At 41.0% G+C, this 25,374-nt stretch overlaps 1 protein-coding gene across 2 annotated transcripts; it reads right to left on the reverse strand.

The window, feature by feature from the left end:
* Positions 1 to 1,565: 1,565 nt before the first annotated feature.
* Positions 1,566 to 23,778, reverse strand: efs (embryonal Fyn-associated substrate). Of its 2 annotated transcripts, none has more exons than XM_061913612.1 (8): positions 23,568 to 23,778; positions 22,991 to 23,153; positions 17,153 to 18,409; positions 16,941 to 17,063; positions 12,388 to 13,335; positions 12,172 to 12,228; positions 10,517 to 10,774; positions 1,566 to 2,939 (listed from the first exon to the last, which is right to left on the reverse strand). In XM_061913612.1, the coding sequence occupies exons 2-8, from the start codon at positions 23,000 to 23,002 to the stop codon at positions 2,754 to 2,756; spliced, it is 2,841 nt and encodes a 946-aa protein (XP_061769596.1). In that variant the 5' UTR covers positions 23,003 to 23,153; positions 23,568 to 23,778; the 3' UTR covers positions 1,566 to 2,753. The 2 variants fall into 2 exon arrangements, with proteins under 2 accessions (XP_061769596.1, XP_061769595.1); XM_061913611.1 differs by having other exon boundaries at positions 22,991 to 23,156.
* Between the last annotated feature and the right edge of the window lie 1,596 nt (positions 23,779 to 25,374).

Genomic DNA, 25,374 nt, shown 5'->3' on the forward strand with positions numbered 1-25,374 from the left:
TCTTCAATGGTTATGCAAAGTTGCTGGCTATTGGCAGGAACTGGAACGTGCTGTCATATATGCCAATCTACAGCATTCAGGGGTGGTGTGGCTCGGTTGGTAGAGCAGCCTTTGATTGATTGATACTTTTATTAGTAGATTGCACAGTTCAGTACATATTCCGTACATCCATCCATCCATTTTCTACCGCTTATTCCCTTTTGGGGTTGCGGGGGGCGCTGGCGCCTATCTCAGCTACAATTGACCACTAAATGGTAACACCCAAATAAGTTTTTCAACTTGTTTAAGTCGGGGTCCACGTTAATCAATTCATGGTTGCTGCCGCGCCAGATACTTGAGGATTCCAGTCTCAATCCCCGCTTCCGCCATCTTGGCCACTGTCATTGTCCTTGGGCAAGACGCTTTACCCACCTACTCCCAGTGCCACCCACACTATATAATTCACTTCACATCCCAAACATGCTCAATGGGTGTCATGTCCGATAAGTAAGAACTGGGATGTTGTCAACTTCTAGGAATTGTGCAGATCCAGCAACATGGGGCCGTGCATTGTCACGCTCTCGGGTGAATGGCACAAAAATGGGCTTTAGGATCTTGTAACGTAACATTACCTGTGTGCATTCGAAATGGCATCAATAAAATGCACTTGTGTTCCTTGTCAATAACATACGCCTGCTCATACCATTACGCCACCCCCACCACGGCCACTCAATTCACAACGTTGACATCAGCAAACCACTCTCCCACACATGCTGTCTGCCATCTATTCACCCGTGAAGCGAACACCTGTCCAACGTGCTAGACGCCATCGAATGTGACTATCTTCCCACTCAAGTCGGTTATGATTAATTGCAGATGAGCTTTACTGAGACGGTTTCTCACAGTTTGGGCAGAAATTATTTGGTTATGCAAACCAATTGTTGCAGCAGCTGTCCGGGCGGCTGGTGTCCGACGATCATGTAGGTGCACCTGCTGAATGTGGAAGTCTTGGGCTGGTGTAGTTACATGCGGTCTGGAGCTGTGAGCCTTTGGAGACAGCATATGGTAGAGAAAAAATCAAATTCAATTTATGCAAACAGCTCTAGTGGATATTCTTGCAGGACGCCAACTGCACATTCTCCCCAAACTTGCGACATCTGTGGCATTGTGCTGTGTGATAAAACTGCACATTTCAGCGTGACCTTTAATTGTGGGCCGCGTAAGGCACAGCTGTGAAATAATGCTGTTTAATCATCATCTTAATATGCCACATGTGACGTGGGGTGGATTATTTTAGGAAAGAAATGCTCACTAAAACATATTTGTTAACAATATTTGATAAAGTTAGTTTTAGTTCCTTCTTTATCATCCTTAATTTGTCTATAATGACAATACAAAGCTGTATCGTACCTTAAAATGTTACCTCATTAAATTGATGATGTAGTCTGGCATCAAGTCATAAAAGCGGACATAAGCAATAATTTAATGCTTGTGTATATTACACATGAATTATTAGAGTATGTACTCCATATATGCATACTGACAGCACGATTTATATAAGTGCAACTTACAATGATAAATGTCTGTTACTAGAAAAATGTATTTGTTTATTCTGAACAGGAATACATAACATTTATAATATAGTGTTCGATTGTAAAGAGGTGTAGGTCAGTATGGTTCTGCACCTCAGTAAACGGGGATGAGTTCATATGGTGTAGAAAACTTGCATGATGTGACTGGTAGATTTCCATTGATTGCAAACAAAACACGTTTTTGCACTAAAGTCACACAAAGTAAAAAGGGTGCATGTATAACAAATTGAAGCATATTAAAGCTATGAAAACAGGAATTCCAAAAAACATAAATAGAAAAGGAACTTGCACTTTTTCAAGGTGTAATACTTCAAACATCCACAAGGTGACACTAAAGCAGCGAAAAATGGGGCAGGAGTTCTTCAGAGCATGCTTGTTCAGGATGACAAAATAATTAGGGTGCTCTCTCAAATGATCCTAATTTAGACACTTGATTAGTAGGTAAAGTAAAAATAATTTATACAGCTGTGTGGAAGACGGACATGAAAGCAGAAGCATAACTACTTCCAGATGAGTCAATAGGGAGTTTTTGATCAACATGTGTCATTTAGCAAATAGGAATTAGGGTGGCGGGGCATTTAGTGGGATGCAAATGCAAAAGGCAAAAGACAGCATGCAGATCACAACGTGTGGAGACAAATTTGCTTTATGGACAGGTTTCTTATCCGATGTGCAACTGTGGAAAGGAATAACACTGGGTAATTTATCCCCCAAGTTCAAATATTCATGCTCTGGGAATTCCCGTCAGACAGGAATCTTTGCAGGGAGGTTTGTTGTGGATGCTGAGAGTAATCCGATATTGGCAGGATTACAACAAGAAGTCTTTGCGATTCACACAAACAACAACATACAGGTTAATTAAAGATGGATAAGTTGGCTAGCTGCACTAACAGACACAGCTTTCAAGGTATCACAGTAAAAAGTAGGCCAGATCCAGAATGTAAACTTCTTTTGCGCTACAGTTAAATGAGGATGTGGGGAGAAAACAACTTAAAACATTGTAAAGCAAAAGACGTACAAAGCTATTAGCAGCCTGCCATCCTCAATAATAAGTTAACAGTACACACACAAAGGATAGAGTTGAAGCACACATAGGGCTGTAGTGTGTGTGTGTATAGTGTAACAACAAATAAGGCATTTTTCCAAGAGGGAAGGTGTGTAGTGTCAACAAACTGCGGGATATCACGAGGAGATCTCAGCCAGGCGCTGGAGTAGAGTGGAGAAGCCCGCCGCCTGCTGGGAAAGCTCAGCAACCCGGTCCACCATCTCCTGGGACGCAGACACCGATGGGTAGTTTTGGGCAGCACCTTTTGTCGCCACCACCACCGCCTTCAAGGCCTGGCAAAGTCGACCCCCGGAGGTTGTGATCTGAAGGTAAAAGAGAAGTCAAACTGTCAACTGAAGGCACACACAGCTAATCATGCCTGAAAGATAGGATTGCATTTTGGGGGAAATTTTGTTCACAATGCCAGTGTTGTTTTTTTTTGCGTCATATATTGTAATATACAGCTCAAACTAGACAGCTAGCAATGCAGTCAATTGGAGTCCTCTATTCTGCCCATGAAGCCTTTAAAAAAAAACATCCAAAAGCCACAAACAATACTCAATTTTCATGTCATGACCTGCATATTAACTAAGTATTAGCAACATGGTTATTATAAGAGCTTGGAAAAACTTTTAGCAGCGCCTTGTTTACAGAGAGGTAACTAGTTTATGCAGCCATTGACATACTGAGCCGGTGGGGTGCTGCATCGCGTCTGCATTTGTAAAAAATCAAATAATTTTTGATTATAAATCATGCCTTGCACTTGTATAATAGAAGGCTGTAGCCATAGGCAGAGAAGTTGGTCAACTTTGAAATTCAATTTAGACCTGAAGACATCGCAAGACCCGGGTTTTTTCCCAGCTTTTTTGTTTCTACCCAAGTGAGGATTATGATGACTTCAACATGTTTTTAGGAAACAAAAGTCTTGTACCGAACTATATAAACATCCCATCATTCCGGCCGTAAGACTCTTGAACGCATCATCATAATCCCCTCAATTCCCCCCCAAAATGGATTAACTCGCTGGAATATAAAGACAATATAACATACATCCATAATCCTGGATGCATAAGCAAAAGTGCAATATATTTCTCTATACAGTAATCTATTTATATCTGCACATTATTGCTTTTTTCATCCTACACTACCATGAGCTAATGCAACAAAATTTTGTTTGTATTTGTACTGTAAAGTTCAAATTTGAATAACAATAAAAAGGAAGTCTAAGTCTATTCGGAATTCTAGTGAGAGCGGACAATATACAGTAAGTAGGGGTGTAACAGTACACAAATATTTTGGTTCGGTATGTACCTCGGTTTAGAGGTCACGGTTCAGTACAGTAAGAAAACAACAAAATATAAATTATTTGGTTATTTGTTTACCAAATTTGTAAACAATGCCTTTATCCTTTTAACATTGGAAACACTATAATAATTCTGACCACGTTAATCAACATTAAACTGCCTCAAATTGTTGCTCAGATTAAATAAAATGACAAAAGTTTTCTTCTACGTATAAAAAGTGCAACATTAAACAGTTTCAAGTCAACTCATCATGCTTAATTCATCACAGCATTTGGGAAGGCTGTAGATGATTTTTATTATTTAAATGTTATATTTTTATCAACATGTGATATCAGGGACCCTGCCATTCAAAGCTTTTCTGTCAGAAAAAAAACACACGCACGCACGGCAAAATGAGCTAACGTTACGCTAAAAGCTAATCAGCCTTCACCTCAAGCCAGAACTGCGAGCGAGCTGAGCTGCAGTTTAAGTTTCTAGAAGGTCAACGAGCTCATTGTGATGTTAGTAGTAGTTGCCTGGGAGGTGTTTATTATCATTTGGGAAGAGTGCGCTGCCTTATGCCTACCTGTTAAACACCTATCTGCTCGACGCTGAAGCATTTACTACATGCGGTCTGAATACACACTGCTGATTGACTGTTACCGCTATATATGTAATCAATCAGATGGTTGTGTGGATGGGACAATGCTGGGTGCCGAGACAGAGGCAGAAGAAGCAAAGCAGCTTGTTAAGACTTTAGCTTAGAAACTCGTTCGGTACACCCCCGTACCGAACCGAAACCCTCGTACCGAAACGGTTCAATACAAATACACGTACCGTTACACCCCTAACAGTAAATGATAGTCTCATTATGTTTTTTGTTAACCATTTCTGCTACAAGATGCTTCGGGACGGATTTACTAAGACCCAAATACCACACGCTAAACAGTGTGTGCAAAAAATAAAATAGCGTGTGCAGTGAGTGGGCATGTTTCATGTGATCTACTAAGACCGTGTGTGCGTTTGAAAAGTGGTAGAGACTACCTTAATTAAATAAGAATTTTGTGTGCATACAGCGCTTTTACCACAAAGATGGTTATTTTATAAATTCATGTATTGCTCCTATCTGTGTGCGATGTGTTGAACCGGCGGCACACATCTATCATCTGCAAAACCTTTTTTGAATCGCAATCTAGACAACAGAAACATATGCACACTGACACTTAATTCTGTACGTGAGGCTGTGGATCACGTCACAAGCACATTCGTAATTCTGCAATGGATAAAACACAAGAAAATTCACAATGAAAGGCATCTTTTCATGTCGGAGATATATTCAATCAATCAATCAATGTTTATTTATATAGCCCTAAATCACAAATGTCTCAAAGGACTGTACAAACCAGTACGACTACGACATCCTCGGAAGAACCCACATTATATATATTATAGTAATATATTTCCTAAATAAAAAAACATAAAAGAGTGCTAGTAGAAAACAAAAACAATCAATTGAATTTGTTTTAAACAGCCTCATAAGTTATCCAGCAGCTATAAAATTATAAAAGGAAATTGCTGAATAGGCAATATGTCTAATATTTTTTATTTCTGGCCGTCCAATATGTTGACACACACACGTAGGACGGAGGATTCTTGTCTGTCAATTGTCTGTCTTTGCAGCGTGAGCACTGATCCTGCAGCCGTGTGTGGAACAGTCAGTTTGCACGTCCTTCTGACAAGTGCTAAATAAAACGCAAAAAGATACTCGCAAATCGTTGTGTTGATAAATTACATTGCATGTGCTAAACAATTATATTTGCATCTTCTCCTCCCAGTATTGTGGGCGTTTTGATGATCAGCTTATATTTTGCATATTAATGAAGACAGAGATGCAAAATGGTTGCACGACTTACTCTGCTCACTTAACAGACGCAATCCACTTAGCATGCATGTACTATCAGGTTTGCACGTGTTTTAGTACATGCAAACATTGAGTAAATCCGCCCCTTAGTGTTTCACTTGAGTTGGAGCTGCTATTCACTCAGCTTCTAAAACGTGTAGCCTATCCTCCTTATATTAAGGCTCTAAATACAAGGTGGATCATCATTTGTCCCAAATTTTCGCTCTCAGGAAGTCAGCCATGTTTAGTAATAGTAGTTATTGAACGAAATAAATGCGCTGCCGTCATGCTTAAAATGATCCTAATACGATAAATGTTATATGTTATTATGAATGTGCCTGTTACTACATTACATATATACTTACAAAATGTACATATTTTGAATCCTGGCACAACATTAGTTTAAATGACCCAAACCAAACAACTTTTCGCACTCATGGTATAAATAACCTATAATCAACAAATTACTCATTGAATTTTGGTGGATATAATAAAACAAGTTTAAGCACTACATATACGGTAAACATAAAATCACTAATATATAAATTCACTACAGTGCATGATGGGTGACATGCAAAACACTCCACATTTGCCCATGTTTAGCGCATTTTAGCTGTTTGATATTTCTGACTACTTCAAGGAGGTTGTCAGGGAAGTAAACAAAGTAAGAGTCAAATTTTTCACATACTCTTAATATTCAATGTTTTAAGGTTTATACTTCATATTGCATTGTTGTCAGGATCTGTTGTGGGATGCGGGGGTTGTTAAAGTTGAAGTCGTTGAAGGTATGTGTTGTTGTTCACATTCTGTTATAGCTTTCTGTTACACTGAAGTGTTATTTTGGGTACAAATGATTGTTGTTACGTCACAACCATCGCTCTGCTGTGTGGGGAAAAAAAAGCGTGCAGTGTGTATTAGTGTATGCGTGTATGTGTGCGCCTACACATTACAACGAATTGGCAATTACCTTTGATGGCTTTACCGCAGGTTGTGCTGTGTTCTTACATGTTTGGCAAACTTTCTTCTTTAATTTGGTATGAAATTAATATGTAGACTGAAAGCATTGCGATCGCAGATTATGTTTAAAAACAGCTGTGTACACGTGAACACAGATTACTCTAAAACAGCACACATTTTAATTTTTATATCATATATTTTATATCTAAATGAGTAAACTAATTTCAGAAATGTAAAAATAAACATATTTTACATATGTATACACACACGCACATATATATTTACATATAGGGACGGCGTGGCGCAGTGGTGGTGTGGCCATGCGCAACCCAAGGGTCCCTGGTTCAATCCCCACCTAGTACCAACCTCGTTACGTCCATTGTGTCCTGAGCAAGACACTTCACCCTTGCTCCTGATGGGTGCTGGTTAGCGCCTTGCATGTCAGCTCCCTCCATCAGTGTGTGAATGTGTGTGTGAATGGGTAAATGTGGAAGTAGTGTCAAAACGGTTTGAGTAACTTGAAGGTAGAAAAGCGCTATACAAGAACAACCCATTTATCATTTATTTATATAAATATATACATACATATACACACACACATATACACACTTATGTGTATATGTAAATATAAACACACAAATATATACACACATATTCACACACATATATATAGATATACACACACACAAACACACGTGTATATATATATATGTATGTATTTATACAAAGAAACACACTCACGCACACTCACACACACCCTTGGGCTCTATGTAAGCGTGCGCTGATGTTTTAAGATATCGAACAACTAGTATATCACAAAATTAACAAAGGTGTTATTATTCCACAAAGTCAGCTTTGGCTGCTTTTTCTGTCTTATGATTGGACAAAATGCGCATGACGCCCGGTTAATGTGTTTTCGTGTAGACAGACACTGTTTTGAAACTACACTCGTGTGGAAGGAGATCATTTCAACACCGGAGTTGTGTTTTTTAAACCATACTTGTTCGAGTGGACATGGCCTTAGTGATTGGAGCAAACAGACTGTGGCACGAATACTTAGTGTGACTACAGGCCAGCAGGGGCCAGGAGACAGAAGGGGAATAAAGCCCCATGTCTAGTCTTGAGTGAGTACGCTCCAAGTCAAGGGTCTTGAACCACCAAAATGCAATAATAAAATGAAGATTTATTTTTCTTTTGTCAAATTAAATGTGCATGTATACACATTTTGGAAATAATGTGCTTTCTGTTATTTAATATTAATATGTAATCAATCTATTTTACTCTACTTTACTATGTGGGCTACCGAGGATGTCGTTGTGGTTTGTGTTGTGGTTTGTACAGCCCTTTGAGACACTAGTGATTTAGGGCTATATAAATAATCATTGATTGATTGATTGATACTCTAATGTCAAAGTGAACGACCATACAGTAGCAACTGACTAGTGCAAACATAAGGAGAAAATAAATTGAGGAAGACAATAAAGAACATTTCCACAAATATTAGGACAGCAATTACTTTCGCTTCCAGCAAATTATGAAGTGAATCAATTGTATCATGAGTACAGGGGGACATTTGTTATTCCGTCATTTTGGAATTATCCATACATAATTTTCCACAATGGCATTGAATATGTTGTCATTTTTGTCAAATGATTTATGTAGTGTGACTTTTTGGAACAATTCCAAAACAAGACAGTCATAATAAATAACTGGTACTAAAAATATTATGCGCCTCTCACTTAGATGAATCAAACCACACTGTTAGCATCTTCTAGCTAGAAAACAAACTCCAAGTTTGCACCAATGGAGAATCAATATTGATTTTGGCTGTTTTGTTTTAATTAGATATATTGTTGCTTTTATTTGTTTCATGTATGACTAAAGCATTAGATCACTGAGGCAGACGTCTGGACTCAAGCCACCCGATTTGTAGTCAGACTCGAGTCACAGTTCTGATGACTTTGGACTTGACTTGGCAATATGATCAAAGACTTATGACTTTAATTAGACTTAAACATCAATGACTCGAGATTTGACTCAGACTTTAGTCGGATGACTTGAAAATACTTTTGGTGGGTATAATTAGTAAAGGGGCCATCAGTGTTAAAAAAAGTTTACAAAATGTGCATATTAGCAGAATTGCAAAAGGTGAGCTGTGACAATAAAATTTACCAATTCTTCACTCTACCATCAGCATTTGCTCGCTCAACTAAGACATTAACTGTAAGCCATCCATCCATCCATCCATCCATCATCTTCCGCTTATCCGAGGTCGGGTCGTGGGGGTAACAGCCTAAGGAGGGAAACCCAGACTTCCCTCTCCCCAGCCACTTCGTCTAGCTCTTCCCGGGGGATCCCGAGGCGTTCCCAGCCCAGCCGGGAGACATAGTCTTCCCAACGTGTCCTGGGTCTTCCCCGTGGCCTCCTACCGGTTGGACGTGCCCTAAACACCTCCCTAGGGAGGCGTTCGGGTGGCATCCTGACCAGATGCCCGAACCACCTCATCTGGCTCCTCTCGATGTGAAGGAGCAGCGGCTTTACTTTTGAGTTCCTCCCGGATGGCAGAGCTTCTCACCCTATCTCTAAGGGAGAGCCCCGCCACACGGCGGAGGAAACTCATTTCGGCCGCTTGTACCCGTGATCTTATCCTTTCGGTCATGACCCAAAGCTCATGACCATAGGTGAGGATGGGAACGTAGATAACTGTAAGCACGCAAAGGAAATCAGATGAGAAAGTAATGAAACAATACGCTGTCAAAAACTTACGGTCAAACATAATCCAAAAAAAATTACTACACAACACACAAAACAAAAAAGTAAGTAAAACGCACTTAACACTGATGAACAATAAATAACAATAAACACTTCATAAAACAAAACTCTATACAGTAGAAAAAGGGCTCAAAGAACGACGGGAAACCGGAACTTCCCATAGATATGACAGCGCAAAAACAGCCTGTTATGATGTGTCTATGTGGCGGCAATCTTGGTTAGGACAACTGTAAAATTTAATCAAATGCATTTACAATTAAATTAAATCATAACTTGCTAATTGTCCAACTCATTTCAAAAGAAAACGACTTACGATGACAACATAAGTGAAAGAAAAAATGTGCATCTAGTTGTGATGTTTTTCTTTGGCCTATACCTCCTCACTCGATCCAGTTTTGAGTACCGCATTTTTCGGAGTATAAGTCGCTCCGGAGTATAAGTCACACCTGCCGAAAATGAATAATAAAGAAGAAAAAAAACATATATAAGACGCACTGGAATATAAATCGCATTTTTTGGGGGAAATTTATTTGATAAAACCCGACACCAAGAATAGACATTTGAAAGGCAATTCAAAATAAATAAATAATACTGAACAACAGGCTGAATAAGTGTACGTTATATGACGCATAAATAACCAACTGAGAAGGTGCCTGGTATGCTAACGTAACATATTATGGTAAGAGTCATTCAAATAACTATAACATATAGAACATGCTATACGTTTACCAAACAATCTGTCATTCCTAATCGCTAAATCCGATGAAATCTTATACGTCTAGTCTCTTACGTGAATGTGCTAAATAATATTATTTGATATTTTACGGTAATATGTTAATAATTTCACACATAAGTCGCTCCTGAGTATAAGTCGCACTCCTGGCCAAACTATGAAAAAAACTGCGACTTATAGTCCTGAAAATACGGTAATCTTGCTGATTAACATACAAACAAAAACAACAAGTTAATCATTATCAACATAACCCACCTTAGCCCGCAGGTCAGTGGAGGTGAGTAGTCGGGACAGTGTGTCGCCAATAAACACCAACTTGTGGGCCGTCACGATGAGGCTCTTTCCACGGGCCACAAAGATCCGGGGAGGCTGGTTGCCCTGTACGCTGGTGAACAGCACGTCGATGGCGTCAGCCAGGCAAGAGAGGTGAGCGAGGCTCTGGGATGAGTAAAAGCACAGCAGCTCCGAGTCCTCGAGGGAGAGGGACACCGGCAAAGGAGGGGACGGAGTCAGCTGGAGGACGACATGGATGAACAAACAGTCTAAAACATGTAGATATGTCTCTGCACTAAAACAAGTAACAATACATGATTGAATATAAAAGGCAAATATTGATTTAAAAAATCTCAACTGGAATGCTGTATGGAATGGGAAAAATGGACTTCTAAAATAACTTTTTTTCCATTTGTGATTGACTATCTTAGGAACTGAAATACTTATTGAAACCATTTCACACGCGAGACCTGTACATGTATGCTGCATTTTCTTCTCTGCATTCAATTGACTTCTTGATTGGATACAATTGTTTGCCCCCCAAGCGCTTGAGTCAAAGATGACAGCAACCTGACATGACGTCACATGACACCTGGCATTGGGAATTTTTGCACTAGGTAATGTGGAATCGAAAAAATAAAATAAATAAAACAACATAAGTTTAGGGAATGTGGAAAATAATTAGCCTGAATGAGCTGATGTTTTGGAGTGATTTGTAATGGCTGTAAAAGTAGGAATTTGAAATATGTTCCATTCATTTTGCACCAACTAAAAATGTAATGCCTGACAACTGGAACTTTTAGGAATGTGAAAATTGGTGAGCCTGGTCCTGAGTGACCAGCATGTTTTGATGCTGGAATGGTTAGAAAATGTGGAAAGTGTGCAAATGTATAATTTCATTTCCAAGAGACGTTTTTGGAATAGAAAATGTGGAATTGCAGGAAAACTACACTAGTTAACTGGTGCCAAGAGGTCGCCCGGCTGTCTTGAATGAGCTGAACATTTTGACTGTGGTTTGAAATTGCTGACAAATGCTGAGTGAGTGGAGCGTGGAAAAAAAAGGTCTGGAATAATACTAATAAACAGAAATAATTTTGGTGTACAATATGAATGAATGCTCTTAATCATTGACCCAACTATGCTTGCAGTTGGATGCCAGGAGACAATTAAATACAGTACGTCAGTGAACGTCTCTGTTAAAAGACTTCTTGTCTTTCACTTGTTGTCCTGCAGACTGCTCCCCATGTAAGGCCAGATTGTTACAATACACAAGTAACCTCTTGTTGGCTAGCCGGGTGCAACCAAGGACTCAAACACGGCGTACAAAAATGCAGACAGTGATAAAAAAAAGTGACCTCAGTCTTACAGCGAGGGAAACAAAAAGCTTGCTTGTAATCTTGCTTCGAGATTGTGATGTCTTTCTATCTACATTGCTCAGGAAAAGCAAACAAAGTAACAAGACAGTTGGACTGAAATTAGTTCAGCAGTTTTAGCATGATAAATTCTTGAGTCACATGTCTGATTGGTAAACACCTGACTCATCTGCATAGGCTGCCTTTCTGCCCTAAAAAACAGCCAAAATGCCGCTATTTGGAATGGGGGAACAAGCACCGGTAAAAACAAAGGAAGTGACTCACCCTTGGCTCTGAAGTGATCGTTTGTCCGTTCTGTGCCAGTGGAAGCTCCGGTTTTCCCTGAATGGGTTAGGAGAGAACGTCCAGTCATACTGCATCCAGTATCAGTCAACGGTTTATGCACACTTCCTCAATGAATAGCATAAGAAAATGCCTACTAACTTCATACATGTAGTGTACAAAGGCGACATGGCCATGTAATTCAACATGAAAACTTACCTGCAGCTTGACGTACCCAACACTATCTCCATTAGTGACAGGGGGAGCAATGGGGGTCAGGCTGATTCCTTCATACTCATTGCTGGGGTCGTCCTCGCCATTACTGAGGCCAACTGTGAGGGTCACGGTGGCCAAAGTGGGAGGCATGGGGAAGGCCGCCTGAGGCGTTGGAGGCAAAGGCCTTTCCTGGATCCAACTACTTTTACGGGAGCCCATTCCACCTGCGGGTGACTTCCCGTCGGACACTGGGAGTGCGGGCAGTGGCCTGCGAGATAACGATTCCTGTGAAGGGAGTCGGGGGCGTCCCTGAGTCTGCAATAGAAGGGCGCTTTCCTCAAGGGACCGCTGGACGAGTGACAAGAGTCCTTCAGACGGAGGAGCATTGCCAATGGCAGACAATGCCGGCAGAAGGTCTGATAGTCGAGCCCAGGCCTGCTGAAGGGGTAGCGGGGGATCCCCGGAGTGACTGGCTTTCCACGTGGACAGGATTTCCGCCAGGGAGGTGGCCAGATCCCGAGACGACAGAGTTGATGGCAAGCAGGAGGTGGTGCTCAGCACTGCGTGGATAAGGTTAGACAGTGAGGCTCTCCACTGCACATCCCCAGAGCCATTACTGGACAGGGAGAGACGTCGGGTTGAGGTGGAGGATGACGAGGAGGAGTGAGGCAGGACTTCAGCAGTCAGAGCAGGCATGTCGTATACGCCACAGTCTGGCTCCAAAGAATCCCGTTGGTGATCTCCTGTGCTTGCTCTTTTCTCGGAGCCTGGGACGCAGCAGAACTGACCGTTCGGGGTGGCGTCCTCCCCACACAGGCTAGTGGTGGACTCCCCAGGAACCATAGGGACACCGGGAAGAGTGGGGACACTGTAGACATCATCAGCATCGCCCGGCATGGACGTGACCTCTGATGTAGACCCATTCAGCGTTATGGTGGGAACGTCATAGACCTGCAAGCGGAGGGAATTTATGTTTTATGAAGTAGCTGTGTTACAAATTTGTGTACTTACATAATTACACATTTTAAGCACATATTGTAAGTGTGTTCACACTGATAAATGAAAAAGGAGGTACTAACTTGAATGGTTGCAATTAATTAAAAAGAAGAGAAGAAGGATAATTGACAACAGTAATTGACAGTCATGTCAAAACTCGAATCCGCAGGAACTAAATACGCAGTGCAGACAGTAAACTCATTGAAGTGTACTGACGGAAGTATTCCATTTGAGACACAGCTGGTGAGTTTGTAACATGCATGCCTTGAAGAAAAGACATCTGGCATCCACGCACTGATGCATTAAAGAGCTTCTTAGCCAGCTAAAAAGTCAGGGATATATTTATTTGAAAGAGGGAGAGAAACAATCCCAACAGCTGGCACACGTTCAAGTAGCATTCAGGGGAGACCACTGGTGCTGTGGCTTTAGCCTGGCCCTAAGAGATGGGTGTGACTAGGGAGAAAATAGCAGCAGCAATTGGACCGGATAGACAGGCTCCCACAGCAGACTGCAACAGGTGTGGCCTCGTATCGGAGTGGGGGGGAGAAGGAGCTCAAGAGTAAAATGTGGAAAAAGTGATGCAATACTAACTGTAATGTAACTACACCACAAATGTGTATGTTACAATGATAACAGACCTGGCTGCAGAAAGATATTTAAAGGGGGGCATCGAATTTTTTCGTTTCCATCAACTTTTTTGTCTCGTATTTATACTTTTACTAACATGTCAGTTACTTGTTTTATCGTCTTAGTCAACGTGCCTTTGTTTGGATTACTGATCATCTTTTTTTTAATTACTCTGATGTAAAAATAAATAAAATAAAGCTTCCAATGATGCTCTAACAGTAAAATGTGCCCCTGGAGTTTCTCAGCAAAAGACATATTTCACTGGTTTGCTCCATTATTGAGAAAAATGGCATCAGACACTTGTTTGTGAAGTTTTCATGACGTCATGAAGAAAAAAAACCTACTTCCTCATGAACATGATACCACCTCCAACCCCCTAGCTCAGGGGTTCTCCAACTTATTTGGTAAATGGGTTATACTTGTGTAGCGCTTTTCTACCCTTCAAGGTAGCGCTTTGACGCTATTTCTACATTCACCCATTCACACACTCATGGCGAAAGCTGCCATGGAAGGCCCTAACCACGACCCATCAGGAGCAAGGGTTAAGGGTCTTGCTCAAGGACACAACGGACGTGACGAAGTTGGTAGAAGGTGGGGATTAAACCAAGAACCCTCAAGCTGCCGGCACGGCCACTCTCCCAACCACACCACGCCGTCCCCTATTTCTCAAACATTTACTTTACATGAGGGCTAGGGGTCCATAACAATTTATAATAACGGCTTCATATAATAACATTGTTAGTAACACTGTTACTTTTACCAGTAAAGCGTAATCTAATTACTTTTAGGTTACAACGCCGTAAGCGATAGCTTGGTGTATAGTGGCACGCAAGTTCAATTCATGAAATACTCTTTTGACTAGTGAAAGCAACAATCTGCACTAAAATTAACTTGATATCAAATAAGAAGAAGCACCATCACACTGTGACACAGCAGACAACATACGCACACGTACTCTATGGAAATATTGAACAAATCAAGATTGAAGTGACAAACTTGCCATCCAAATAATACCCCGTTTGTCAAAAAGAAGATATGACAGCCATCAAAGCACATTCAATATCTTGAATAAGCAGAGGTAACACAATCCAGTGAAAAGATTCAAAAGAGCTGGCGTCAGAGCAAACAAACTGCCGGTGCTAACTACTAAAGCCAGCAAACACAGCACGGCTGAAACCCTCGACTACGTCACACGTCACAAGGCAACAGGCCCCGCCTTTAAAAAAAAAAAAGAACACAGACTTTGCGCACTGTGCTCTCATATTGAACATTTCTGAAATGCATATGCCAAATATTTAAAAAAAATAATAATTTAAGTAACATAAATTACTTGCTCTAGTAATTAATTACATTTAATAAAAAGTAATTTCGTTAGTAATTAAAATTACTTTTTTGGTCTGTAACTAGTAACTAAAAACCCACCTTTTTAGCACAGCTATTATCTAATTTAGCTGCCTTCTTGTTTTTTTAATGCACTGCTTGCTTATCTGTTTTATTCATGTTTTTATTTCTATTTTATCCATGTGTCTATGTTTTATCTGGTGTTTTTCATGTTTTATGAATTTTCTTTTCTGTATTCTAACTTTCTATTTTTATTTTTTTACCTTTTTTATTATCTATTTTTAAACTTTGTAGCACTTTGAGATTTTAAGAAATATACACTGCGTTATAAATGTAATTCATTATTATTATTACTAACACTATCATTAACTATAATTATTTACTGTTTAAAAGTAATTTTCAGAACACTGGTAATAACATAATTATTGAGATGTTCTAATTTAACCTTTTCCCCCATGTTAAGACATCAAAAATTGTGACAATAACAATATTAACAATAACCAAATAACTTTGTTAAAAAATTAACTTCACCATTTCACCTGCAGAAAATACAAAATGACTTGAATAAGAAAGTTTTGTTGTCCTCAACTGTATATTTCTGTTGGAAATTACCACGCTTTGTGTCATAATGGTGTTTTCAAAATGATACTTTTCACTATGGCAACAGCAAATTAAATACTTAGGCTTAGTATGTGATTTCTTTGTCCATTTCTCTTTAAAGTCTCATTTTTTTGGTCAATTTTTCTTTTCTTGATAAACATTTAAATCTTATCTCGTTTGATTTGATTGATTAAACTTGTATTAGTAGATTGCACAGTTCAGTACATATTCCGTACAATTGTCCACTAAATGGTAACACCCGAATAAGTTTTTCAACTTGTTTAAGTCGGGGTCCACGTTAATCAATTCATGGTACTTCTTAATAATCTTTACACCCATCTTTTATTGTGGCTCACTGGTTTCTTCCCAAAACCTACCCCATTTTGCTTCTGATTGGCTCTAACCTCACTAAAATGTGTGTACTAATAAGCCTCTTGGTCCTGAACGATACCTATTAGCAGTAGCTAATTGGAGCACTTCGCTCTGCCAACCATACATTCGTCAGTCGCAGATGCGCTACTTTTTTTCTTCAGCAAATAGACTAATCTAATATCATTGTCATGTTAGCGTTGTAGCTCACATGGCTACATAACATTTTTGTCCTTTATGTTCCGATTTTGTCTGTTATAAATGGCGTCTATTACGTCGCACAAGTGCAGAGTTGCAGCCTCTATGTAAAAAGGGCTAAATAATACTTACTGGACAAGCACTTGTGGACAAACAGCTCATTAGCATTACAACTACAGACACACCAAAGAGTGTGTTCTCAGTAGCGCTTACATTGAACTGTTTAAACACCAACATCATGGCTAGATTTTGAGGAAAAAAAACAAAAAATTTAAAAAGATTTAAAAATAATAATTAAAAAAAACACCTTCCAGTAGACTATTGTGGCACCGCTGAGATTTGTTGAAAGTTACTAAAATATGAGACACTGACGTGAGCGTCAAATGACATGTACCGGTACTGTAAAATTTAAAAGTTGCCATTACCTCTGTCTCAGAGTCGGCGAGTGGTGGGACACTGCGAGGGGTGTCATAGATGCTGTTATCGTCATCATTGAGGCGAGACGGCACTGGACGCTGCCACCTGCCGCTTGGAGGGGTGTCGTACACCTTTTCACGACGACAACATAAATCATTGTTTAAATTGGATATTCACTACATCATTATATTCTAAAACGTACTCCTTAATCGAGTCTTACCTGGTCATCCAGAGGATCTGCATAATCTCCTCCTTTGTAGTTGTGCATATTATTGATTCTCTCCAGGTCCTGACTCGTCTGCTTTTCCAACTCTGGCTGCGGGTTTGCTGGGGTGCCCCTGAAACCACCGTTAGCATCTCCTGACAAAGGTGCGGTCTGCTGCCCTTCTTTCCTTGTGACACCCCTCACTGGAGGTGCAGGCGGAGGGGGCTTCCTGGTAAGAGTCGGTGATCCAGGGACTCGGGGGTGACCGGCTCGAACCAGCGAAGGGGACCCTCTGTGGCAGGCCAGACCCGTATTGCCTCTGGCCACAGCGGGATTAGGTGGAGCACCCTTAAGCAGCGGTCTGGGAGACACCTGGGTTGGGGATGATTGACAAGAGTGCTGATGGGCAAGAGCTGCAGTTGAGCTCCTTGGAAGGTTTACTACCACAGGGGTGGGGATTTGATACATCCCAGGTATGTCCTGGCTGACTTTAGACTGAGGGGCCCCGGGTGTTCCGCTGACTGTGGTCGGGCCATTGGTGCAGGCAGCAGTGGGAAGAATTCCTCCCGTTGGGGTTTGGTAAACCTCTTCACCTGCCAGTGGTGTTCCTTTTGGCACCAAGTAACAGTCATCGGAGGGTCCCGTTGCGATTGTTTCTCTAGGGACAAGGTATGTGGTGTCCTCTGACTCGTCGGCCACTCTGGGGGAGAGATACACAGACTCCGGAGCCATTTGAACACCTGGCTGTCTGGTAGGCTGAGCAGCTGAGGGTAGTGGGCTTACTGGGTTCTGATAAAGAGCTCCTGTCACTTCTGTGCCACGTCCTCTCAGGGAGGGGGAGCGTGGCCGACTCGTCGATCCCATGTCCCACTCAGGCCTGGGTCGGGATCCAGAACTGGAGTGAGAGCGTGGACGTCCACCCTCCACCCGCCGCAGCTCCCCGGGCCTCAAAGCTGCGGCTCGCCCTTCGCCAACAGCTGGTGGAGAGCGGTACAGGCTGTCTACGTCTTCGGCGCTGCTGCTGGCAGCTGTGCGGCAGAGCGGCGCACCGGGCGCCAGGTAGACGCCATCTTGCCCGGGAGGCGGCGCGGTCTGGAGAAGGCGGAGACGGTTTGCCGGTGCAATGCCCTGGCGGCCATGCAGGGAGCAAAGCCACCAGCCAGGTCCTCCGCTTTGCTCCTGTTCAAGAACCATCAGGATGTCCCCCTTCCTGAACGCCAGCTCCTCTGGACTCTCGGCTGTGTTGTCAAACAGCGCCTTTGCCAACACCGTCTGAGAAAAAGGGGAGAAAATACAAAACAAAACACTTTAACCTCTTAAGGCCCGAGCTGTTTGTTTACATGCTTTTTTTCTTTCTCTTTGGGCTTGTTGGACCCTAATTAGAATAAAAACCATCTTTTAATATCATGTATTTAGACCATAAGTACACAAGTGTACTTCATGTGTAGTGACATGCAAATTTTGAATTATACACTTTTTTTCAAAATTCCATTGTATGTTATACACTTCTGACACCACCAGGTAGCAGTATAAGGGTCCATATGTTAGCGTAAGACCCCAATTCAGTAATGTACGGGAAGGTATAGTTCGGTTCGTAGAGTGGCCGTGCCAGCAACTTGAGGGTTCCAGGTTTGATCCCCGCTTCTGCCAACCTAGTCACTGCCGTGTGTCCTTGGGCAAGACATTTTACCCACCTGCTACCAGTGCCACCCACACTGGTTTAAACACGTAACTTAGATATTGGGTTTCACAATGTACAGCGCTTTGAGTCACTAGAGAAAAGCACTATATAAATATAATTCACTTCACAATTTTGGAAATCAGAGCTAAAAGGTGCTGTCCATGCATGTGGCCACTAAGGCCTTGAGAGGTTTAAAGTAGCTTTTTAACCCATCTCATATCTGCGCTCTCCTAACAACAAGCACATTGAGGGCAGTGCTAAATAGGGACTATAAACAGCTGAATTGTTTGGGTTTGCTTAATATGAGTGAGGAGGGAAGAGTTCATGCATGTGAGACAAAATAGCAGTAGAGTAGGGCTGGGCGATATATCGATATATCGTGGGTTTGTCTCTGTGGGATATAGAAAATGACTATATCGTGATATTCGAGTATACGTTCTCACGCAGTTGCTTTTAGCTGCGGGCATTACACAACAGGCTCTTCCCACTCTTTCTTGTCTCTCCTTCTCATAGACAGCAAGCGCACCTTTTTACATACGTATATGCCCACACGGAGCAGAGATGTAGCAGCATGGGTAACGTTAGCTGTGATGCTAGCGGAGCCATGCGTGCGGTAATACGAGAGAAAGAAGGTGCGAATCTGGTCACAAATGAATGAAGAATTAATCCCGAAGAAAAACAGCAGAAACCACCTCCGTCGTCTGGCGGTGGTTTGGCTTCAAGCGGGAATATGTCAAACAGACAACCGTAATTTGTCAAGTGTGGGGCAAAAGCGTTGCTACAAAAAGTAGCAATACTGCTAATATGTAGCATGATTTGAAAAGTCCCCTTCTAGAGAATGAAGAGTGCTTACTCCGCATGTCAACATCTCCATTCGGTGCCACACGCCCACACCATCAAAATGCCGAGGCAAACATTTCCAGATCAACACCGTATGTAAAAAATAGTCAACAACAAAAGGAGATAATGTCCGCAGCAACCTACCACATAGCGAAGGACGAACACTATTTGATTTCGTATTATGCAGCTCATTTTTATTTGACAGTTATGGAAATAAATTGTGTGACATCATTAGATTAGATTAGATTAGATGGATTAGATAGTACTTTATTTATTCCTTCAGGAAAATTAAAATTTTCAGCACAATGCCATTCAAGATCAGACAAACATTACAAAAGTGCAATTTATTTGTTTTAAACTATTGCAGTGGCGTTCTGTACAAAAAGTGCACTTTAATTTAGTGTTGTTTTGATATGTCATCTTAGTGACATCATGAATAAAAGTGCACTAATAGCTTGTTTTAAAATCTCTCTGACAATCATGCACTTTCTGTTTTGGAAATGACATGAATATGTGTGCCACTGTTTAATAACAGTTTAATAAATACAGTTTTGGTCAATTGACTTACTCGTGATTTCCCTCTCTGAATGAAAATTTAAAAGTAGCATATATTAATGCAATATGAACAAGAATGTTTTAATGTAGACACATAGAATCATCATACTGCTGTGATTATATGTATAAAGTGTTCATTCAAGGCTAAGGCAAAATATTGAGGTATATATTGTGTAGCGTGATATGGCCTTTTTTTAATATCTCGATATTTTCAGGCCATATCGCGATACAAGACATATATCTCGATATTTTGCCTTAGCCTTGAATGAACACTTTACACATATAATCACAGCAGTATGATGATTCTATGTGTCTACATTAAAACATTCTTCTTCATCCTGCATTAATATATGCTACTTTTAAACTTTCATGAAGAGAAGGAAATCACAACTAAGTCAATTGACCAAAACAGTATTTTATTAAACAGTTAAGCAGTGGCACAAACATTCATGTCATTTCAAAACAGGAATTGCAAGATTGTCAGCGATATTTTAAAACAAGCTATCAGTGCACTTTTGTGCATGATGTCACTAAGATGACACATCAAAACAACACTAAATTGAAGTGCACTTTTTGTACAGAACACCACTACAATAGTTAAAAACAAATAAAGTGCACTTGTGCATGATGTCACACAAGATATTTCAATAAGTGTCACATAAAAATGAGCTGCATATCAAATAGTATATGTCCTACGGTGTTGATACAGAAATTGTTGCTTCGGCATTTTGTGGGTGTGGCACCCAACGGAGATGTTGACATGGAGTTTCAAACATTCATTCTCTAGCGGGTGATTTTTCAAATGATGCTACAAATTAGCAGCGCTGCTACTTTTGGTAGCAACGCTACTGCCGTATAAATATTCCAACATGTTCCCGGTTGAAGCCAAACCATCGCCAGACGATGGACCCCCAGCTGTTTTTCTTGGGAATTAATTCTTCCTCCATTTGTTACCCGATTCGCACCTTCTCTCTCTCTCGTATTACCACTCGCAACACACCGTTAGCCTCACAGCTGTTACCCATGCCGCTACTCTCTGCTCAGGGAGGGCGTGTGACGTTGCACGCATGACGTATGTAAGAAGGTGCGCTTGTTTTAAAGGCCTACTGAAACCCACTACTACCCACCACGCAGTCTGATAGTTTATACATCAATGATGAAATATTAACATTGCAACACATGCCAATACGGCCTTTTTAGTTTACTAAATTGCAATTTAAAATTTCCCGGGAGTTTCTTCTTGAAAACGTCGCGTAATGATGACGTGTACGCGTGACGTCACGGACTGTTAGGAAATATGAGCGCTGCACACACACACAGCTAAAAGTTGTCTGCTTTAACGGCATAATTACACAGTATTTTGGAGATCTGTGTTGCTAAATCTTTTGCAAGTTGTTGAATTAATATTGGAAAAGTCAAAGTAGAAAGATGGAGTTGGGAAGCTTTAGCCTTTAGCCATACAAACACACGGTGATTCCTGGTTTAAAATTCCCAGAGGTGAAATTTTACTATGGATCACAGCAGTCAAGCAAACATGCATCCCGACCGAATGTCAACCAGCAGGTTTCGGTGAGAAAATTGTGGTAAAAAGTCGCTTCTTACCGGAGATCAGCTGAGCTTACTCCGTCCATGCAGCTGCCGTCGACTTCCCTGAGACATTGGCATCAAGACACCAAAGGACACACACCTCCAACTATCAGGTACTATTAAACTCACTAAAACACTAGCAACACAATAGAAAGATAAGGGATTTCCCAGAATTATCCTAGTAAATGTGTTTAAAAACATCTGAATCCGTTCCAATACAATCGCGTTTTTTTTTTTTTTACTTTTTTTTTTTTCTAGTGCGTCGCTATAAATATCCTCACACGAATCTTTCATCCTCGCTCAAATTAATGGGGAAATTTTCTTTTTCTTGGTCCGAATAGCTCTTTTTGTTGGAGGCTCCCATTAAAAACAATGTGAATATGTGAGGAGCCATCAACATGTGACGTCATAGTCTGCGACTTCCGGTAAAGGCAGGGCTTTTCTGTTAGCGACCGAAAGTTGCGAACTTTAATGTGGGTGTTCTCTACTAAATCCTTTCAGCAAAAATATGGCAATATCGCAAAATGATCAAGTATGACACATAGAATGGACCTGCTATCCCCGTTTAAATAAGAAAATCTCATTTCAGTAGGCCTTTAAGTCTCTGTGAGAAGGAGAGACAAGAAAGAGGAAGAAAAGCATGCAGTTTAATCTCTGCAGCTAAAAGCAACTGCGTGAGAATGTATACTCGAATATTACAATATAGTCATTTTCTATATCGCACAGAGACAAACCCCCGATATATCGAGTGGATCGATAGATCACCCAGCCCTACCTAAAAATATCGAGATATTAGCAAAAAAGCCAAATCGCCCAGCACTACAGTAGAGTCAATCAAATCAAAACAAATCTAGAACATGAAATTCACGAAGGGGGAAGTGGGCCAAAGAAGGATCAATGGTCAAAACGAACACGGGGGCTTAACGGTAATGAGCAGGGATGAGCAAGGGACGGAGGAGGGGGAGGACGAGAACCGCATCTGTCCCTTGCTGTTCCAGGTTTAATTGCCAACTCAAAGCTAAAAGAGTCAGGCCTAGCCCCCAACCTTCGTTTTTAAAACGACCCCCCTGGGGGTCTGCAAGGGTCTTTTGAGCCATGTGGGGACCCCCCTTTCTACACAGCCAGTACGTTATGTCCAGAATAACAGAAACATACCCACAATAGGTGTGCACAAGTAGGAGTGTACTTACAGACACGGACATTGTTGCAAGGGTGGTGGATTTGACTCAAGTGAAGTAAATCTCAAGCGTGCCAGTTAAGTCAACGGGCTCCATTTAGCTCCGCAGCGGCTCTCCACGATGAAAATTCGATGCCGAGGCACAGCTGGCTCTGGAGGCGACACATTGTCTCCACCTGCTATAAAAAAAAAAATGATGGTCATATGAAAGAGCAACAAATGAAATGCATATTCTGGGAGCCACAACACCTGTCCGTTATTCCACGCCCTGCAAGGTTTTAATGGAAGCTAACATTAGCTTAGCATCACATTTTGAGATTATAGACGAGCGATGTTTTAAAGCAATTGCTATTCGCTGAAATGTGTGTTGTATATTAATATACTCAGCAGGTATATATATATATATATATATACATGTAAAATAATCAATTTACCGCCGGGGCCTAGCTCCTAAGGCTAGAAGGCTAACACTAGCGGCACTTAATGCTGCTTATTTTCATCCGCTTTCGCTGCCCACCACAACACAAAGGCGGTCACCAGCATTCAAGGTGAACCGAGCTCACATTATCGAACAAAACGTACACGTTTACCTTCCTTAACAGCAGTCGCCGACAAACTTCACGTCGGCGCACGGTAAGCGATGGGCTAAAAAAAAAAAAAAAAAAATCACTTCTTCTCAAGCGTAAAAATCCGTGGCCATAGGCGTTCAATCACTTTCAGCGATGACAACACAATGATCTCCGCCTTCTGGAGGGGCGACGCAGTGTGTAGATCTACAAACAATATGGATAGCCCGCGGTCGTTCCGTAAACTCAATCCAGTTGTTTGTCAGATCGCGTACGACTCTTCGGCCAGGATGACTGCTCCTCTCTCATTGGCTCCTTTTATTGTTAGTTGCGTTTAATGACACGATGACAACGCCAGAAATGTGAATACCGATTACTAACTACAGGCAATGTAAAACTATCTGGAAAAAACAAAACAAAATTTACAACAAAAAGTTTAAAGAATTAATATCCCTACATTAAAAATGCCCATTTTTTTATGTGCGTCTATTGTTGACTATTCAAACGTCAACATTTTTAGGTCATTCTAAACACGCGCCCGCTTTTTTTTGGAACATTGCAGAAGTTATATTACCACCGATAGTCACAAACACAGACACACACACTAGGTGCAGTGCCCTGGGAGGTGAGGGGAGCAGTGAGCAGCAGCGGTGGCTGCGCTCGGGAATCATTTTGGTGATTTAGCCCCCAAAAATTCTCTATCATTCCATATTTCTCAGATGACTCAGACCACTATAATGTCACACAATGTTAGATTATTCAGCATATTAGGGCTATATATTTTCCATGCTCTCCCACCTCAGAAAAAAAAATCCAGTGTTCCTCCAAAAATTGCAATTGAAATTAAGTCATTCGGGTTAATTAAATTATTATTCCACAATTTCTGTATATATATATATATATATATATATATATATATATATATATATATATATATATATATATATATATATATATATATACAAGACTGTCTCAGAAAATTAGATATGGTGATAAAGTCCTTTATTTTCTGTAATACAACTAAAAACATGAAAATGTCATACATTCTGGATTCATTACACATCAACTGAATTATTGCAAGCGTTTTATTATTTTAATATTGCTGATTATGGCATACAGCTTAAGAAAACTCAAAAATCCTATCTCAAAAAAATTAGAATATTTCCTCAAACCAAGTAAAAAATAAAGATTTATAACAGCAAAACAAAAGCAAACATTTGAAAATGTCAATTAATGCATTCAGTACTTGGTTGGGAATCATTTTGCATGGATTACTGCAAATGCGGCGTGGCATGGAGGCAAACGGCCTGTGGCATTGCTGAGGTGTTATGGATGCCCAGGATGCTTCAAAAGCGGCCTACAGCTCATTTGCATTATTGGGTTTGGTGTCTTTCAGCTTCTTCTTCACAATACCCCACAAATTCTCTATGGGGTTTAGGTCAGGGGAGTTGGCAGGCCAATCGAGGACAGTAATGCCATGGTCAGTACACCAGTTACTGCTGGTTTTGGCACTGTGAGCAGGTGCCAGATCATGCTGGAAAATTAAATCATCATCGTCTCCATAGAGCTTTACAATAGATGGAAACATGTACACCGCTGCATTTACTCTGGACTTGATGAAACACAGTGGACCAAAACCAGTGCTGACATGGCTCCCCAAACCATTGCTCCCTGAGGGAACTTCCGTTGTCTAGAGTTCAGGAGTGGCTTGACCGTGGGAATACATCTTATCTGTTGAAAAACTCATATATATACATTTTCTACCAATTATTCCCTTTGGGGTCGCGGAGGACGCTGGTGCCTATCTCAGCTACAATCGGGCGGAAGGCGG

This window comes from Nerophis ophidion, linkage group LG10 (assembly GCF_033978795.1).
Source record: "Nerophis ophidion isolate RoL-2023_Sa linkage group LG10, RoL_Noph_v1.0, whole genome shotgun sequence".
Taxonomy (NCBI): Eukaryota; Metazoa; Chordata; class Actinopteri; order Syngnathiformes; family Syngnathidae; genus Nerophis; species Nerophis ophidion.

Excerpts from the sequence above, each read along its gene's own strand:
- efs (XM_061913612.1), bottom strand. Across the intron at positions 17,064-17,152 it reads CAGATCCTCTGGATGACCAG|GTGTACGACACCCCTCCAAG; the intron begins GTAAGACTCGAT and ends CGTCGTGAAAAG. Across the intron at positions 10,775-12,171 it reads CGATCACTTCAGAGCCAAGG|CTGACTCCGTCCCCTCCTTT; the intron begins GTGAGTCACTTC and ends GTCGTCCTCCAG.